Raw genomic sequence first — 17,378 nt, 5'->3', positions numbered from 1 at the left:
CCCCTATGGACATGGGTTCAAGTTCTGGCTGCTCCACCCCCAATCCAGGCCCTGCTTATGGCCTGGAGAAGCAGTGGAAGGTGGCTCATTGCTTGATCCCCTGCCATCCCCATGGGAGACTAGGAGGCAGCTCCTGGCTCCTGGTTTCTGATCAGTTCAGCTCCAGCCATAGTAGCAACTTGGGGAGTGAACTGAGGATGGAATATCTCTTGTTTCTGTAAATCCTGCTTTCAAATAGAAATTTTAAAAATACATATGTTTATATATTTATTTTGGATTTATTTTATTTTTATTGGAAAGTCATATATACAGAGAGGAAGAGAGACAGAGAGGAAGATCTTCTGTCTGCTGATTCACTCCCCAAGCAGCCATAACAGCTGGAGCTGAGCCAATCCAAAGCCAGGAGCGAGGAGCCTCCTTCCAGGTCTCCCACTTGGTTGCAGTGTCCCAAGGCTTTGAGCTGTCCTCGACTGCCTTCCCAGGCAACAGGCAGGGAGCTGGATGGGAAGTGGGGCTGCTAGGATACAAACTGGCGCCCATATGGGATCCTGGTGTGTGTAAGACAGGGACTTTAGCTGCTAGGCTACTTTTTTATTATTATTAAGATTTGATTTTATTTTTCTTGTGTAAATTTTATTTTTGATGAATTTTACATATTTGATTACCGTGTGAAGGGTCAAAGGCTAGAGGAAAGTGGATAAGACCATTGTTTCCACATTCTCTTCCTTCCTTCCTGTATCTGGGGGAAGGGGAGAGGTAAGGGGAGAAGCCTCACCCAGCCCCTAACCATCCCAGCGTCCCCAATATGGGGCATCCCCCAAGTGTCCTGCTCAAGTGGTTTTGATAGTTCAACAGTTCTATATTGCTGCCGGTCCTGTCATTCCAATCACGATGAAATCTCTCCAGACTCCACTGGCTGACACAGTCCACCTTAGAGATTCCACTTGCCCAAGTATTCACTGCCAGCACTTGGCTCGGGTAGTTGATTGATTTATTCTGTCCCCTTTGCCTTGGCTTTCTTGTGTGTGCCAGTAGGCGATGGTTGATACCAACAATGCGAGCTCGGGTCTCCCACATGAGTGGGCATATTGGTTTGGCCCCAAAAGATCCTCAGTTTTCCCTCCTCTAAACCACCTGGTTTCAGCCCCCTTATTTACCTGCAAATGTAGTAGCCAAGTCAGAGGAAATGTCCCAGAAGTCATCCTTCACTTGTCATGTTCTCCCTCAGCAGTCCTCCTTCCCACACATCTCCAGACCTGCTTCCCTGGGCAATCCACAGCCCCTCATGACTGGTCCTCTGGCGGTGTGCTGTGCCAGCCTTGGGCCCTGCCTGCCTACCCAGGGCCACGCACACTCTGTGTGCAGGTCCCCAGATCCTGTCGGTGTGCCAGACAAACAAACTAGGTGACTATGCTGGCACATATAGTTAACACAAATTTGGCATTAACCAGGCCCAGGATGCCCGCCAGCTATTACCTGCTTTTCTCCCAGCAGTGCAACATTTGCCTAGGTACAATGAAACCTAGGCTGTTGCCTACAGCTGGAGTAGAATATATATATATATATTTTAGAGCTTCTGCTGGCTCCCAGCTTCTTCAGCTGACCAAGTCCTCCTGCAGCTGTAGGGTAAGAGGGCTGCATCTCATGCCCACCCTGGCACGCCCATGGTCATGGGGCTTCAGAGGAGCAGAGGGTCAGGAGCTATAGTAGCAGAGCCAGCAACCCTGCCCTAGTCGGCCTGGGCACATGTCTTGGCCCGGACCACGGGGTCGGGGGGCAGGCCCATCAGGGAGGAATGCCTGGCAGCCATGTTGATGTGGAATTTTCCCCATTCCATAGTTGTCCAGTGATGGCAGGGGAGCGAGGCTCAGACGCGGCCCAGGCTCCACGGGCCAGCTAAGTCCACGCTGCCTACAGCCAGGGTTCAGAATCCCTGGCTGCAGACAGGCACCTCCATCCTGCCCCTTTGGGTAGAGGTGGAGGTGGGTGCTGGCTGGGGCACCCGCATCGTGATGCTTCCGCTCTCAGCCTGGATGTGTGTGCCCGGAAGAGGCGAGCTAGTCTCTCATCTGAGCTCTGTTCTGAGATCCTGGCACGTTTCCACTCCTATGGGTGCCAACAATATGTCCCCAGTTTGCACTGACCCTTAGCAGGAGGCCACACACCTTCCGCCGGGTCCTGAAGGCTCTCCAACAAAAGTTAAACATCTAATCAAGGCTCTCTTTCCCTAGATCTTCGACTCCCCTCCCCACTACCACCACCAAGTCCCAGGCACCCTTGAGTCCCCTCCGAAGCTGTGGGCTCGGCCCAGCCAAAGAGCCGACTAAGGCAGGACAATGGTCCCGTTGGCGCGTCCCAGACAAATGGGCCTTGTTGGACCGGCAGCGGGGGTGCGGCAGCGCGCCCTGGTGCGCTGAATGCGGCTTCTGTGCGTCCTGGAGCCACCGCGCAGGGGCTGGGACCGCGCAGGGAGGGGACCCGGGGCCCGGGGCGCCCATTGGCCGCAGCGCCGCAGGCGGGCCAGGCTGGCGGCCGCACCTGCCTTAGAGCGGGCGCGGCGGCAGCAGCAGCGGCGGGGCGGGGGCATGGACCAGGCCTGACCAAGCGGGAACCCCGGGCGGGTGAGCCCCGCCGCTCAATGAGCGCCCCGGGCGGCGGGGCCCGGGGCTGAGCCAGCCACATTGAACCGGAGGAGGACGGCGACAAGGTACATTTTGGCGCCCACCACCCGCTTATACCATACCTCAATCCACCCTCTGGGAACCCCCACCTGCAGGCTGCGGTAGCTTGTGTGACAAAAAGGTGTAGGGGCGCCTATGCTATTGCTGCAGGAACCAGGTGTCCCTACCAAGGTTGGGAGGTCCAGCTGGGGGCCAAGGGGACAGTAGATTGGTGCCAAGAGGACCTGGGTTTTTCCTCCATGGACCCCCTTTCCAGGGGTTTCCCTAGTCCCTGAAGGTGTGGTGGGTGGAGTTGAAGAAAGCTGGCTGCTGAGGTCCGGTTGGAGGGCAGTAAGGATTAATGATTAATCCTGACCATGGTGGCCTGAAGCCCGGGGGAGGAGAGACAGGAGAGATATCTCCCCACCCAGAGGGGGTTCAGCAAAGTCAAGGTCCCCATCTGCTTAGGAAAGGCCCCACCCTACACCCTTCTAGGAGGTAAAGCCACCAAGAAGAGGCTTAGGGGACAAACCGCAGCATCTAGGAGTGGTGCTCTTGGAAACCCTACAGGCGCCCTGCCTTCTGAGCTAGTGCTGGAGGTGCAGGGCAGGTTTGGTCCCAGGAGAGATTTTTGAGGGCAGGAGAGCATAACTGTGGTCATGTCCCTTTTAGAGATGTTCCCTTACCCACCTGCCCCCCCCTCCAGCTGCCCTAGGCAGGAAAAACTTAGAGTACACATCTGGCTGTGGTTACCCACTCCCGGGAGGGAGGAAAGGAGGAAGGGCATGGGCCTGACACCTGATCCCCCTGGTTGCCGGGTGACAGGTACCATGGAAATCTTGGAGAGGAAAGGGGTGTGGAGGACAGTCCAGTCCTGAGAGAGACATCCCTTCCTTTACTGCAAGGTTTACCCCGGGATCCAGAGAGGGCAAGAGGTTTTTTTCATCCAGGATCATGCAAGGAAGCAGAGGAGGGCAGGTGCCAGCAGGTACTGAGCAGGAGGCATTGCTGCTACTGACTGCCATTCCTCAGAGGGGGGAAACAGGCATGGGGAGATGCTAGTTCAAGGGTGGCTGGGTAGATCCTGCTGGGCCCCTCTCTCAGGACCTCAGCCCCATCCAGGGCGTCTCTGGGGTCCCCCCTGTCTTTTGAACCCATCTCACTGCCCGCCACCTTGCCTCCTTGGCTCCCAGCTCCGCTTGACACCGCAGGAGGCTAGGCAGGTGGCTAGCCCCCAGGCGGGGGGAACTCCGAGACAAGGAAGGCCTGTTCCCAGCTGTTTCAGTCCCCGCTTCTTGCTCAGGCCAGTCCCGTGAGCCACACGTGCCTGCTTGCCTGCATCCTCCCGTCGCTGCTGAGCCCAGCTCCATTCAGTGTCCCCTGGCCTGGGAGGAGTGCATCCCCACCCTCCCAAGCTCGGTTCCCAGGGAGAAAGAGGCAATGATTAACCCAGGAGAAGGCGGCTGGCTCAGATAGAGGAATTCTGGGCATGGAGGCAGGCTTGCTGAGGGCTGCTGCTTCTCTCTGACTGGGTGAAAGGAGAGGACAACCCCTTTGGAGAGCCCCAAAGGGCTGTGGGTGGCATAGGGTGGGGCAGAATGAAGCAGAGGTATCCAGTGGAGACACAGGGCTGGGGCCCCACTGCAGTCACCAGGTGAGGGCTCGGCAGTGGGAGGGAATGGGGAGAGAGGCCCACAGCTTACCAGCTTTCCCACAACTGGTTAAGGGGGCAGAGGTCAAGTGTGGGCTTTGGAGGACTCCCTAGCCCTGGCTGGTGCCACATCCTGAGTTACCATGACTCCCATCTCTGTTTTGCGGGATGTAAAATACACAAGGATTGGGGCAGCTTGAGTCGGGAGTGTGGGAAACACGGGCTCTTCAGCCCTCCGGTGCTCAGCAACTGGCAGACCTTGCTCGTCCCCCTGCCTCCGGCCAGGTCAAGATGGGGGTTGGGGGTGCTGGCAAGCTGACGGCAAGCCTCAGACACAACACTGAGTGTGCGCCAGGCCCGTGCAGAGGGCTCAGCCTTGTGCTGAGCCTCGTGGCAAGTTAGTCACTTATGGGGGAATGGCCAAACCAAGATTGACCACCAGGTCCCAGCAAGGTCCCAGGAGTGGGTGTGCTTGCAGCCCAGGGCACTGTGCAAGAACAAGTGGCCAGTGTCTTGAAAAGAGAAAAAAAAACAAAAAACAAAAACCCTTCCTAGTGTTGTATATAACTTAGGCAAAGTGGTGCATCACCATCCTTTGAAAACTCTTGGAGGCACCTTGTGAAGGATGGAGAATGAGCATCTTCTGAGGGATGGGAGAGGGGAGAGGGTCATGATTTTGAGGAATCTGTGACTTTCCTCTCTGCCCTGCAAGGGGGCAGCTCCTCCCATCCGCCACCAGGAGGGCACGTGATTGTGCTGGGATGAAGATAATGTGGTGGGCACACATGGGTTCCAGGTCCTTCTGATCTTGGCATTAAATCCCTCCACAGCCTGGCCTGTGTGAGCCCCTGCCGTGGTCCCATGGAGCTGACAGGTGTCTCCTAGGCATCTCCTTGGCCCCAAGAGAGGCTCCATTGAACTTATGGGTGTGTGCTTGCCCTGTGTCACGGATAACTGACAAGATGAAAGGATAGCTTTCTGAATCATCAAAGAACATTGCCCTTCTTGGGCTGCCAAGCCTGGTATCACCTCTGATACCTCTGGCCAAGGGGAGCAAAGGAGCTGTGAGATATCAGGGTAACCACACTTGAAAGTGGGCTTGGGCACCAGTGAAGAGGAGCCCAAGGGGCAGTATTCTCCACCCCTTATGCCAAATAGGGGGTCTCCAAGTCTCAACTTCAACATTCCCCTCCAGAGGGGCTTAGCTTGGGAAGCTTCCAGATCTTTTGCAAGTCACCTGCCCCAGGCTGCTGCCTGGAGGGCCAGCCTCACCCAACTATACTTTCACCCATGCAGCCTACCCTGGGGACTCCCTCTCAGGCCTGTGCTGCCCCTTCCCCAGAGAAGTTCAGAGACTTGGCTGGTCACGTAGCAGAGTATGGGAGTGGTTTGAACTAGCACATTAGCATGCAGTCCTGCTTTCTTTACCAGCCAGAGGTAATGGTTCACCATGGAAATATCTTTTTTTTTTTCCTTAAATATTTACTGGCACATAGGTGGCACATAGGTCTGGCACATAGGTGCAGGTTTCCAAGGCTTTGGACCATCCTCTACTGCTTTCTCAAGCCATAAGCAGAGAACTATATTGGAAGTGGAGCAGCCAGGACATGAACCAGTGCCCATATGGGATGCTGGCACTGAAAGGTATGGGATTAGCCTGTTGAGCCACTGCACTGATCCAAATGTCTTTATTTTCTACTTTAATTTGCTCTCCAAAATCCCCCAGCCTCTTTTGTCACTGTGTGTATATGCATGTATATGAGACATAGCTTTGCTTGGATTTCAGTGTCTTCAGAAGCAAGAATAAGCCTACCTTTGGGCTTGGTTTTCTACAAATTTTCAAAGGAGCTCTTATGTGCCATCAGAGAACTGTAATGCAGGACAAAAAGTCAACAAGCATCTTTTCAGACAGGTGTTGGACTTGAGAGCTGATGTCAGGCACCTCTGAGTTCACCTCTCCCTCTGAGCTTGTGTTTTCTCGTCTGTGAAATGGAGACACAGACATGACAGGAACTGGAGACGAGGCTGCGGTGAGACACCGCCCCGTCGGGTGTGCACTGCTCAGATCTCATCTTAGCTTCTGTTCATCAGTCACAGGGTGCGGGAGGGTGGCAGAGGGCACCTGCTGGCTCGGAGAAGGCGCACTCAAAACTCTCGAGGCTGCGTCAGAGTTGTGTTCTGTGTGTAATAGGGACAGACATAGGTGCAGGAGCCCAAGCACTTGTGCCGTCCTCTGCTGCTTTCCCAGGCTGTTATTAGCAGGGAGCGTGATAGGAAGTGGAGTGGCTGGAACTCAAACAGGCATCCATGTGGCACCGTAGCCTTCTGCACCATGGTGCCAGCGCCATTCTTCTCCTCATCACCCTCTTTCCTTGCAACTACGTCTATCTGTTCCTGTGATCTTGCTTGGCGCCGCTGTGCCCATGGCCCCTGATCTCTGGACATTCAGGGAGTATCCCAGGCCTCCCACAGGCTCAATGTGTCCTAAGCAGAGCTGGACCTTGCCCATTCTCTCTCCAGCATCAAGCATGGCCTTTCTCAGCTTCCCCTTGCTTGGGGACTGGCTTCAGCCCCAGACTCTTGTTTTCGACATCCAGTGGTTTAGGTCTTCTCATACCCAGACAGGTGTGCCAAGCCTCTCATACCCAGACAGGTGTGCTAAGCCTCCAAAGAATGCTTCCCAAGGCCCTGTACACCCCACTTGCCCTTGCTCTCCTTTCTGGCTGTGCCTTAGTCTTCCCTGTCCACCTAACCCCTTCGTGGCCTACACATGGACATGCCAGCCAGGCTGAATGATTGAGTTAGTCCACTGCCCTGGGCCCTTGTGGAAGCTTTTCTCTCTGCCGGCTTCGTTCCATGCTAATAGGCTCATTAGCTAATGTTACTGCTGTCACAGATAAGCCCCAAGGGCTTGGTACCATGGCAAATTTGTTCCTTTTCTTGTAATCCTTGTTGGTGTTGGGTAGGCAGGGATGCAGATATCTACACTCCTCCCCTCTTATGGCCCGGCCACCTACATTTCCAGATCTTTGAAGACCATCCCATGTAATTCTGCTCACATCCCATTGGCCAGAATTCAATCACATGAGAACACTGCACTGCAGGGGAGGATGGGAAATGAAGTCTAGTCATGTGGCCATGAAACTATTTTTGGAACTATTTGGAACTACTTTGAACTACATAGAACTACTTTTGTAAACTATTTCTGTCTCCCCTTTAGTGCCCTGAGCCCTTTAGTCATCATGTTATCTAGCGCTGGGTGCAGTGTGCACACCCAGTAAACACTTCAGAAATAGATTCGTGCAAAACTTTATGGTGGCTACAAGAATGTCACGACACATTAAGTAGACAGAAAAAGAACCAAGCTGACCAACAATATGGACCCTGTACTTACACTGTTTGAGACACCTTGACCACGTGGGACGGTCTGTGTTCCACTCTACACTCCAGCTTCCTGGTAATGCACACGCTGGGGGCAGCAGTGACAGCTCAAGTGCTTGGGTTCCTCCCATCAGCTGCACATAGAGCTACAGGCGAAAAAATGTAAGGGGGCTTGGGACAAGATGGCGATGACCTCTTGGGGCACGGTCATTTTATTTACTGTTTTCTTTCTCTTCTTTCTCTCCTCCCTCTCTCCCTTCTTTCCTTCTCTCTCTCTCTCTCTTTCAAAGATTTATTTATTTTTATTGGAAAGTCAGATACACAGAGAAGAGGAGGGACAGAGAGAAAGATCTTCCATCTGTTGATTCACTCCCCAAGTGTCCACAATGGCCGGAACTGAGCTGATCCAAAGCCAGGAGCCAGGAGTTTCTTCTGGGTTTCCTATGCAGGTGGCAGGGTCCCAGGGCATTGGGCCATCCTTGACTGCTTTCCCAGGCCACAAACAGTGAGCCGGATTGGAAGTAAAGCCACTGGGACTTGAACCAGTTCCCATAAGGGAATGCTGGTGCTGCAAGTGGAGGCTTAACCTGTTATGCTGTGGTGCTGGTCCTAAATTTTGTTTTTGATTTGAGAGACAGAGAAAGGGAGAGAGACAGAGATACCATTTGCTAGTTCATCCCAACAAATGACTACATTAGCCAGGCCTGGACCAGGCCAAATCCAGGAGCCAAGCACTCAAGCCAGGTCTCCCCCGTGGGTGGCGGTGATCCAAATACTGGAAGCGTCCTGCTGTAGCCTGCCAGGGTGTGAGAAGCTGGGGCCAGGACCCAAGCCAGGCCTGAAAGCCTGACTGAGCGAGGAGGGCCAGAGCTCTGTGTATCCCCGCCTGGGTAAGCATCTCACCTCTCCCCCAGTTCTGGGGTGGGAGCTGGCACTCCACTGCAAGGATTACGAGGAGCACATGGGTTTCAGAACACTTGGCGTTCAACACCGAATCCTGTCTGGTTCAGAGTCCACGCTCATAAAGCTCTGACCCCTGCTATTGGATGCCAGCTCTGCCCTCTTCAACCCGTCGCCCATAAAACTGTCTTTAAACAAGCTGAGCCCTTAAGGCACAGTTACAAAAACAAATGGTAAAGTGCCTCTATAACAGGGCCTACACCTGACTTGAATGTTGAGAGAGTTCGGGCCTCTGGATCTCTCCCAGGACCGCTTCAGCTCCCAGATGCTGCTTCCCGGCTGGGCAGGTGCCTGCCGTCTTGGCAGCACAGATAACTGTGAGCCTGGGTGAGTACTTGGGTGGAAAATGACCAGTTCCCAGCAATGATGGTAACTTATCAGGGTAACAACACAGGCTCCCTAGAACCTTCTGTCTGGGGAATACCCAAGGCTGGATAACTATATGGCTCACCGTTCGGGGTGCTTCTTCTTCTTCTTCTTTTTTTTTTTTCAGAAAGGCAGTCAAAGAGAGATCTTCCATCTGTTTTTTCACGCCCCAAATGGCTGCAAGGGTCAGATCTGGACCAGGCTGAAGCGAGGAGCTTAGAATTCCTTCTGGGTCTCTCATGTGGGAGACAGGGGCCCAAGTGCCTGGGCAATCTTCCGCTGCCTTCCCAGGTGCATTAACAGGGAGCTGGATCAGAATTAGGGCAGAGAGGGCTTGAACCAATGCACAGGTAGGGTGCTGAAATAGCAGGCAGCAGCTTTGCTGGCTCTGCCACCATGCCCCTCCTCCAGATCTAGAACTTGAAGGGCACAGCATTGGCACAAGCTCAGCTGTGGTGGAAGCGTTTGGCAGATGGCACCACGGTGGGAGCTCACGCAGAGAGGAGAGAATCTGCACCAAGTATAGGAAGCCAGAATTCTGGGATCCCAGGGGGCTGCGTGTCACCCTGGGGTGCAGGTAGGGCAGATGGCGGGGTGGGAGATACATCCTACACTTGCTTTGATGCAGGATTTTGAGCTCAGGGAGTGACATCTCACCAGGCTGAGTCAAGTGCTTGTTCTTTTGGGCTCCTGCAGGGTTGCCATCCCCCATGGGTCCCTGGTTGTGCAGCCTCAGCATCTTCAAGCCTGCTTGTCTGGCAAGTCTGCTATGGCACTCTGGCTTGATCTGTTCTCAACCAGCCTTGGTCTGGGGGAACCCGTAGTTTGTCATCCTGGAGGAGTGGAGTGTGCTAACAGAGGCGCACCGCATCAGGACTTAGGGCAGATGGAGTATCCTGGCCTCACTGCCCCCACCAGCCCTGCCGCCACCCCGCCTCCCAGCTCCCACTGCCTCCCCGTCCCTCCCTCCCTCCCTCTACCTTCCCCCTTGGAACCTGTCCTGGGCTCTCTGCAGAGCTCTCGTGCTTTGCCGTGTCCTTGGCTCAAGGACAATTGGGAGTTTGCTGAGCCCTTCAATGAATGAGGCTGCCTGAATGTCGGATGTGTGTGTGTGTGTGTGTACAGGCAGGCAGCTCCTGAACGCCAGGGTACCAACTGCAGGGTACTGAGGGGCACCTGTTCCCCCACCCCTTTCCCAGGATACTCATAAATATTCATGAGTCAGCCAGCCAACCAGCCTGCCTGCCTGCTGTTGGGTGTCATTGGAGCGCTCTTGTCTCCCAGTGACCACAGGGAGTCAGCCGTGGCTCCGGCAGGGAGAGGAAAGGGACAGCCACAGCTGAGGTGAGTGTGGTCCCTCTTCCCCTGTGACGGGGGGAGTCAGGAGGTGAACAGAACACTCTGGGACGGAGGCCTGCCTGGCGGAGGTGGTCCAGCTCAGATTTCCCATCCTGCTCTCCGTTTCCATGTGCACTGCTGTACTGCTGTTAAACAGCAGGGTGGCTGGGCCTGGAAGCCTGCACTGATGGAGGCTTCCTATGGCTAGGGTAGCACAAGGAGGGGGATGGGCTGGCCGTAGATGGACCCTCCCCACGGGTAGAGGAAGCAGGGGACTCTGTTTCTAGTCCTATGTCTGCTGCTGCTGTGCTGTGCAACTTCCAGGGGGCCCCCTCTGACACACAACTTCTTCTGCCTCTCTTCAGCTCCAAGGCCACGGGGACCCTGGGGGAGCTTGACCTGTATCTAAACTGGCTGGGACCCTGTAAGATGGGGGCAGCAGTGCTGGCCGGCCATGTCACTGACCATCCATCCGCATGAGCAACCCTGGGACGAGGGGTGCGGGCATGCAAAGGTCTGCCCAGCACTCTGCAGGGAGGGTCGATGTCTTCGGTATAGAGAACTGAGGCCCTATGAATGCCATAGGCTTGCCTGGAACACACAACCGGGAGACAGCAGAGCTGCGATTCAGAAGAGGGCCATTGGGTTAGCACAGCAGTTAAACCATTGTGTCCATGCTCTAGTCTACTCTATTTTTGTTTGTTTTCATTTTATGATTTTATGATTTTATGATATATATATATATATATATATATATATATATATATATATATATATTTGCTAAGGGAACTGGTTCCGTGTTACACGCATGCTCCAGTACACACTTGGCTGTCACACATGTGACTCTCGTGTCGCACTCTCCCTCCTGGAGGCGGAGACACCCAACCCATCTCCTGCCTGGTCCGGCTGTTGTCTGCCTGTACCATGCTCTCTGGCCCGCTCCGTGCCTCGTGTGTGTCCACCGTGTATCCCGAGGGAGGAGTCACGGAGTGGGGTCATTTATCAAACATTCACCCTGTGCCAGGCCCAGCAAGGCCCGGGGATGAGTCACTGGTAGACTCAGTGGGAACCTGCATCTGCACGTTCAGGCTCCAGAGCTGATAATGGTGATGAGATTTCCCCACGGTCACTATTAATCATTAAGGCTTATCGATCTTCTCTCCTTGAACCTCACCTTCAAGCCAGGCTCCTGGCTGCCCACTGAGGGAGGCCTCCTGGGGTCTCCGTTTACTCCCCAGGGAGGGGAGCGGGAGGGCTCTGCCTAGGGTTGCAGAAAGCTAGGCAGCTGCCCAGATGTGCATCAGAGAGGCCAGGCACGAAGGAAGCCCTGAAGCCTTGGGGGCATATCAGATGGCCAGCACAGGTGGGACCGTCACCAGAGCCGCCTACAGATGTCTGTTCCCTCATCCTAACTGCTTGCTCAGCCCACCGAGGGCAGACCCTGCTGTGGCTGCCCCCTCCTGGCCATGTGTGGTACCTTCTAGGGCCTCTGCCCCTTTCTGCTTGGGGCTTGAGATACACCTTGTGGGGGTGGCAGGAATCAGGAGTGGGTCAGGGAGTGGAAGTCTGATGCTTGACCTGTTGCTGCCTTGTGGAGCGACCCTGGGCAGGTCACATACCTCTGGAAGTCAGGGTGCACTGAGGGAGAACAGTGGGGTGGAGACGGTGTCGGGGAGGAGTCAGGAAGGTGAACCCTAAGGCTGAGATGACCCGGTCCCCTCCCATCCCCATGTCCCAGCAACCCAGAACACAGCAGGGGTTGGTGCCCAGGTTTGAGGAAGTTCAGCTAGGAGAACAAAATGAATGAACGGAATGAGCCGGTAAGAAGATGGAGGGAGTGGGGTGGGGGCGAGGCCAGGGGAAGTCTTGATTGGCAGCTGGGAGGCCGCTCTGCCCCCTGTGGCTCAGCCTGCGCTTCGCTTAGAGCCTGCACCCACACAGCCGCTTCCTGGAGCTCTGGGACGCACTTTGGTGAGTGGAGCAGCTGAGGCGGGGGGTGGGCCCTGGGCTTTGCAGAGGGGAGCACGCCCCTCCCCAGAGACCCCATCCCTTCGCCCCTAGTTCAGAGGAGAGAATCAGGAGGCCCAGGGATGCCTGAGGCTGGCTGTGTTTGCTGCTGGGCCCCTAGGAGGCAGGAGACCGAAGGAAGTATTGAAGGAGGGTCCCCCAAAACACACACACACACACACACAGTCACACACACACCCCTTGGCCACACCTTGCCCAGGCCTGGGAGCAGACCCCCCTCCCCCCCAGGGATTCAGGAAGCTTGAGAAGAATCCTGGTGCCTTTCCCAGAGCCCAGCTTCTTCGCTGGCCTCCCAGCACTCCCCCCTCTGCCGCCCCAGCATCACAGGACTGTGAAACACAACCCTGAAGTTGAGGGCCTGTGGGCCGGCTCCTGTGCCTCTTCAGCCCCGTCTGGCATCCAACCTTGTTGGGTTTTTGGTTAGTTTGTTTTTAATATCTCCAGATGACTTCTCTGGGAATGGGCCTTGATTTATGTCATGGGTCCTCAATGCTTGCTGTTGTTGTTCCATTTCTGATAAAGTTGCAGTAACCCTCTTTGCCGGGGTGGCTTTGTGTGCTTGCCCAGTGTTCCTTCCTATGGTGCATAGTCCAAGAAGCTCGTAAGGGAAACTGAGGGTTGGAGGACTGGGGCTGAGGAAGTGTGTGTGTGTGTGGGGGGGGGGCTCCCTGTGATTCTGTGACGCCACCACCTCTGGAAATATTCCCCACTCCCAACCCTGACCCCCTTGCCAAGCCAACAAAGGGCCTTGCTTTCCCAGGGTCAGGGGACGGGGGTGTGGAGTATGGAATCCTCCCCTGAACCAGGGAGGCTTCTGTCCCTGGGGATGGTGGCCATGGAATTTCCCATGTGTGTGCTGTGACAAGTGAGTATGTGTGACCTCTGCTTGTGGCCTCAGGGACTTGGGGCCTGGTGCTGTGTGAGCCAAGAGGAGGAGTGGAAAGTTTTGGCAGCTGGCTTTGCAGCTCCCTGAGCTGAGGCAGTGGTAGGGGAGGGTGGCAGTGCAAGCAGTGGGGGTCTCTCCCGGACTGGCCCCTTGGCCTAAATGGTCCCTGTTTTGCACATTGGGTTGCCACATTCAGACTTACCCTTTCCCCCAAACAAATCAAAAGGACAATGTTTAGGACTCACAGTTAAGTTGGAATATTAGTTATTATTATTATTATTATTATTTTATTTTATTTTTAGAAGTATACATAAGTGTATCTCATGCAAGATTTGGGACCTACTTATACTCAGTGGGCTTTTGTTTTTTTCAATCCATCACCTGTCTGAAATTCAAGTTTAGGCAGTCTGACTTGGGGAGGGGGAGATGAAACACTCCCCTGGCCCCTCACTGGGCAGGTGGGAGTGGAGAGACATGGGGCCCTTTGACAGATGAAGGTGCCAAGTTTAAGGCCCCCGTGACCTTGGGAGGAGGGGTCTGCCTCTTCCTTTTTGCTTTCGAAGCCCTAAAGGGGCATGAAGAATGGGGTCATGTCTCAGCTGCCCCCAGAATGGACCCAGCCCCGTGCCAGGGTGTAGTGTGGCTTAGCCTTCCCGGCAGCGACCCCGTGTCTGTCTGTCTATCACTCCCTCCCACCCGCCGGTGCCCCCTTGACCTTGCCTGACAGGAATCGGCTGAGGGGCGGCTGCTGCACAAACAGTGGCACAGTGGCGCCCCCAGCCGGCGGGCGCTCCTGACGCATCTCTCTCCCCTCACAGGTGTCTGAGATGCCGCCACCCCAGAAGAAACGCTGGGAGTCCATGGCCAAGGGGCTGCTCCTGGGCGCGCTCTTCACCAGCTTCTTGCTGCTGCTCTACTCCTACGCCGTGCCCCCACTGCACGCAGGCATGACCTCCGCGTGAGTGGCAGGGCACCCAGGAAGGGTTGGGGGCGGCCGGGGTGGGGTGGGGTGTGTGTGCAGTGGGGAGGTGTGTGGTTCCCTGTGATTTTCGCCGCTGCCGCGTAGGTAATCCTAGCAACCGCTCCCCATCCCCGCCTTGCCCCACCCGGTACTAGGCTGTACCGGGCAGAAATTCCCTGAAGGTGAGGTTGGGGGAGGAAGAGCAAGTGGAGACAAGAACTTGGTGTGCCCACCTGAGAAACGGGAGCAATGGTGGCATCCATCTAACGGGGTAGCAAGGATTTACTCTGCCTGTGGACAGAGCTCCAGTAGCAGGGCCAGGGATCTCCCCTAAGCATCAGGCCATGTCCCTTGCCACGTGTGGGTTGGGGGGGGTCACTCGGTGTAGCCCTGCAACCTTAGGCAGGAAGGTAATGCATGGCGCCAGAGGAGATTGCTGGTCATGGATTCCTTTCAGCTTGTAACAGCATGTTTATGGGAACTGATGGCAGTTTCCCCACAATGACCACATGGAGACTTTGGATCTGCCTCCCTTAACATACTTAACATGTGCCTGTTACTGACACTGCAAAGGGGCGGGGGCAGAGAGGGTTGCCCATTTCACAGATGAGGAAACCCAGGCCAGACACAAGAGAACCGCTGGTTCGGGCATCCAGGCTAGGACCCAGGCCCCTGGTGGTACACCCATCCCATATCTCCTTGTAAGATTTATGGGGCTGGTTTGGTGACTCATCAAGTTAATCTTTCATCTTACAGTGCAGGTATCCCATACAGGTGCCAGTTTGTGTCCCCACTGCTCCACTTCCCATCCAGCTCCCTGCTTGTGGCCTGGGGAAGCAGTCAAGGACGGCCCAAAGTCTTGGGACCCTGCACCCGTGTGGGAGACCCAGCTCCTGGCTCCTGACTGGATCAACTCTGGCTGTTGCGGCCATTTGGGGAGTGAATCAGGGGACAGAATATCTCTGTCTCTCCTTCTTTCTCTGTAAAATCTGCGTTTCAAAGAAAAATAATTATTTTTTCTTTCTTTTTTTAAAAAAGATTTATTTGGGCTCGGCAGCGTGGCCTGGTGGCTAAGGTCCTCGCCTTGATCCCATATGGCTGCTGGTTCTAATCCCGGCAGCTCCACTTCCTCTCTGTCTCTCCTCCTCTCAGTATATCTGACTTTGTAATAAAAATAAAATAAATCTTAAAAAAAAAGATTTATTTATTTTTATTGGAAAGTCAGATATACAGAGAGGAGGAGAGATGGAGAGGAAGATCTTCCATCTGATGATTCACTCCCCAAGTACTGCAATGGCCGGAGTTCAGCTGATCCGAAGTCAGGAGCCAGCAGCCTCTTCCTATACTTACTACCTTGAAAGGCAGAGTTACAGACAACTTCTGTCCACTGGATCCCACTGCAGGTGGCCACAATGGCCAGGGCTGGGAGAGGCCAAAGTCAGGAATCAGGAGTTAGGGACTCCATCTGGGTCACCTGCATGGCTGTGGAGCCCCAAGCACTGGCCAGTCTTCCATTAGCTGCTTCATTAGCAGGGAGCCAGATGGGCACCTTTACCTTCCGCACCACCATGTGGCCCTATCCTCCCCATATCCCAGCTTCCTGTCCGGAGTTCACGCCATGGGTGCTGAACCCCCCGGGGGGGCTCTCCTGGCGCCCCATGGTAGGCTCCCTCGTTCTCTCCTCCATCCCCCTTCACCACTGCTCTGCTCCCAGCAGGCTGCAGGAGGACACAGCACCCTGTTTGCCACCCCCAGAGGAGTCAGAGCCAGCACCCACCAGCAATGGCTCCGCGGCGTGCCAGCCTCGCCGCAACATCGTGTTCATGAAGACGCACAAGACGGCCAGCAGCACGCTGCTCAACATCCTGTTTCGCTTTGGCCAGAAGCACGGGCTCAAGTTCGCCTTCCCCAATGGCCGCAACGACTTCGACTACCCGGCCTTCTTCGCGCGCAGCCTGGTGCAGGACTACCGGCCCGGCGCCTGCTTCAACATCATATGCAACCACATGCGTTTCCACTACGACGAGGTGCGGGGCCTCGTGCCGCCCAATGCCACCTTCATCACGGTGCTGCGCGACCCCGCGCGCCTCTTCGAGTCCTCCTTCCACTACTTCGGGCCGGTGGTGCCCTTGACCTGGAAACTGACGAGCGACGACAAGCTGGCCGAGTTCCTGCAAGACCCCGAACGCTACTACGACCCCAACGGCTACAACGCGCACTACCTCCGCAACCTGCTCTTCTTCGACCTGGGTTATGACAGCGGCCTGGACCCGAGCAGCCCGCAGGTGCAGGAGTACATCCTAGAGGTGGAGCGCCGCTTCCACCTGGTGCTGCTGCAGGAATATTTCGACGAGTCGCTCGTGCTGCTCAAGGACCTGTTGTGCTGGGAACTGGAGGACGTTGTCTACTTCAAGCTCAACGCCCGCCGCGACTCAGCCGTGCCCCGGCTCTCGGGTGACTTGTACCGCCGCGCCACGGCCTGGAACATGCTGGACGCGCTCCTCTACCGCCATTTCAACGCCAGCTTCTGGCGCCGGGTGGAGGCCTTCGGGCGCGAGCGTATGGCCCGCGAGGTGGCCGCCCTGCGCTGCGCCAACGAGCGGATGCGCCGCATTTGCATCGACGGGGGTCAGCCCGTGGATGCGGCCGCCATCCAGGACGAGGCCATGCAGCCCTGGCAGCCCCTGGGTGCCAAGTCCATCCTAGGTTACAACCTCAAAAAGAGCATCGGGCAGCGGCACGCGCAGCTCTGCCGGCGCATGCTCACGCCCGAGATCCAGTACCTGATGGACCTTGGGGTCAACCTGTGGATCACGAGGCTCTGGAAGCTCATTCGGGACTTTTTGCGGTGGTGACATCCCTACCGCGCCCCGTTCCCACTCCCCCGTTCCCCACTCCTCCACCACCCCATCCCCACCCGCCCGCCCGGCTCCTGCTCCCTCCTCCATGCAAGTGCGTGCGCGCTGCAGGAGCGCGGGGGCAGGCACCTACTGGTGCTGGCTACCCCCCCTGCCCCTGCCTGGTGCCTCCCCGGACCCCCCGGGGGTGAGGTGGGGGCTCTTGTGGGGGACACAGCCGGCCGGGACTGGGCTCGCTGCTCACGGAGAGGGTCTAACCGAGGTCAGTATTAGACTAATGATACCGTTT

The 17,378-nt window shown here is 55.8% G+C and overlaps 1 protein-coding gene across 6 annotated transcripts; it reads left to right on the top strand.

The window, feature by feature from the left end:
• Positions 1 to 2,553: 2,553 nt before the first annotated feature.
• Positions 2,554 to 17,149, top strand: GAL3ST1 (galactose-3-O-sulfotransferase 1). Of its 6 annotated transcripts, XM_058656787.1 has the most exons (4): positions 2,568 to 2,707; positions 10,218 to 10,362; positions 14,089 to 14,228; positions 15,946 to 17,149. In XM_058656787.1, the coding sequence occupies exons 3-4, from the start codon at positions 14,098 to 14,100 to the stop codon at positions 17,084 to 17,086; spliced, it is 1,272 nt and encodes a 423-aa protein (XP_058512770.1). In that variant the 5' UTR covers positions 2,568 to 2,707; positions 10,218 to 10,362; positions 14,089 to 14,097; the 3' UTR covers positions 17,087 to 17,149. The 6 variants fall into 6 exon arrangements, with proteins under 6 accessions (XP_058512771.1, XP_058512770.1, XP_058512769.1 ...); XM_058656788.1 differs by lacking the exon at positions 10,218 to 10,362 and having other exon boundaries at positions 2,554 to 2,707; XM_058656786.1 differs by lacking the exons at positions 2,568 to 2,707; positions 10,218 to 10,362 and adding an exon at positions 4,249 to 4,314.
• The last annotated feature ends 229 nt before the right edge of the window (positions 17,150 to 17,378 follow it).

This window comes from Ochotona princeps, chromosome 29, assembly GCF_030435755.1.
Source record: "Ochotona princeps isolate mOchPri1 chromosome 29, mOchPri1.hap1, whole genome shotgun sequence".
Classification (NCBI taxonomy): domain Eukaryota; kingdom Metazoa; phylum Chordata; class Mammalia; order Lagomorpha; family Ochotonidae; genus Ochotona; species Ochotona princeps.
The sequence above is the reverse complement of the archived record's forward strand: the minus strand, read 5'-3'. Positions and strand labels throughout refer to the sequence as shown.

Coding starts and splice junctions, on each gene's coding strand:
- GAL3ST1 (XM_058656788.1), top strand. CDS start 14,098: ATGCCGCCACCCCAGAAGAAACGCTGGGAGTCCATGGCCAAGGGGCTG. Junction 14,229..15,945: donor CACGCAGGCATGACCTCCGC/GTGAGTGGCAGG, acceptor CTCTGCTCCCAG/CAGGCTGCAGGAGGACACAG.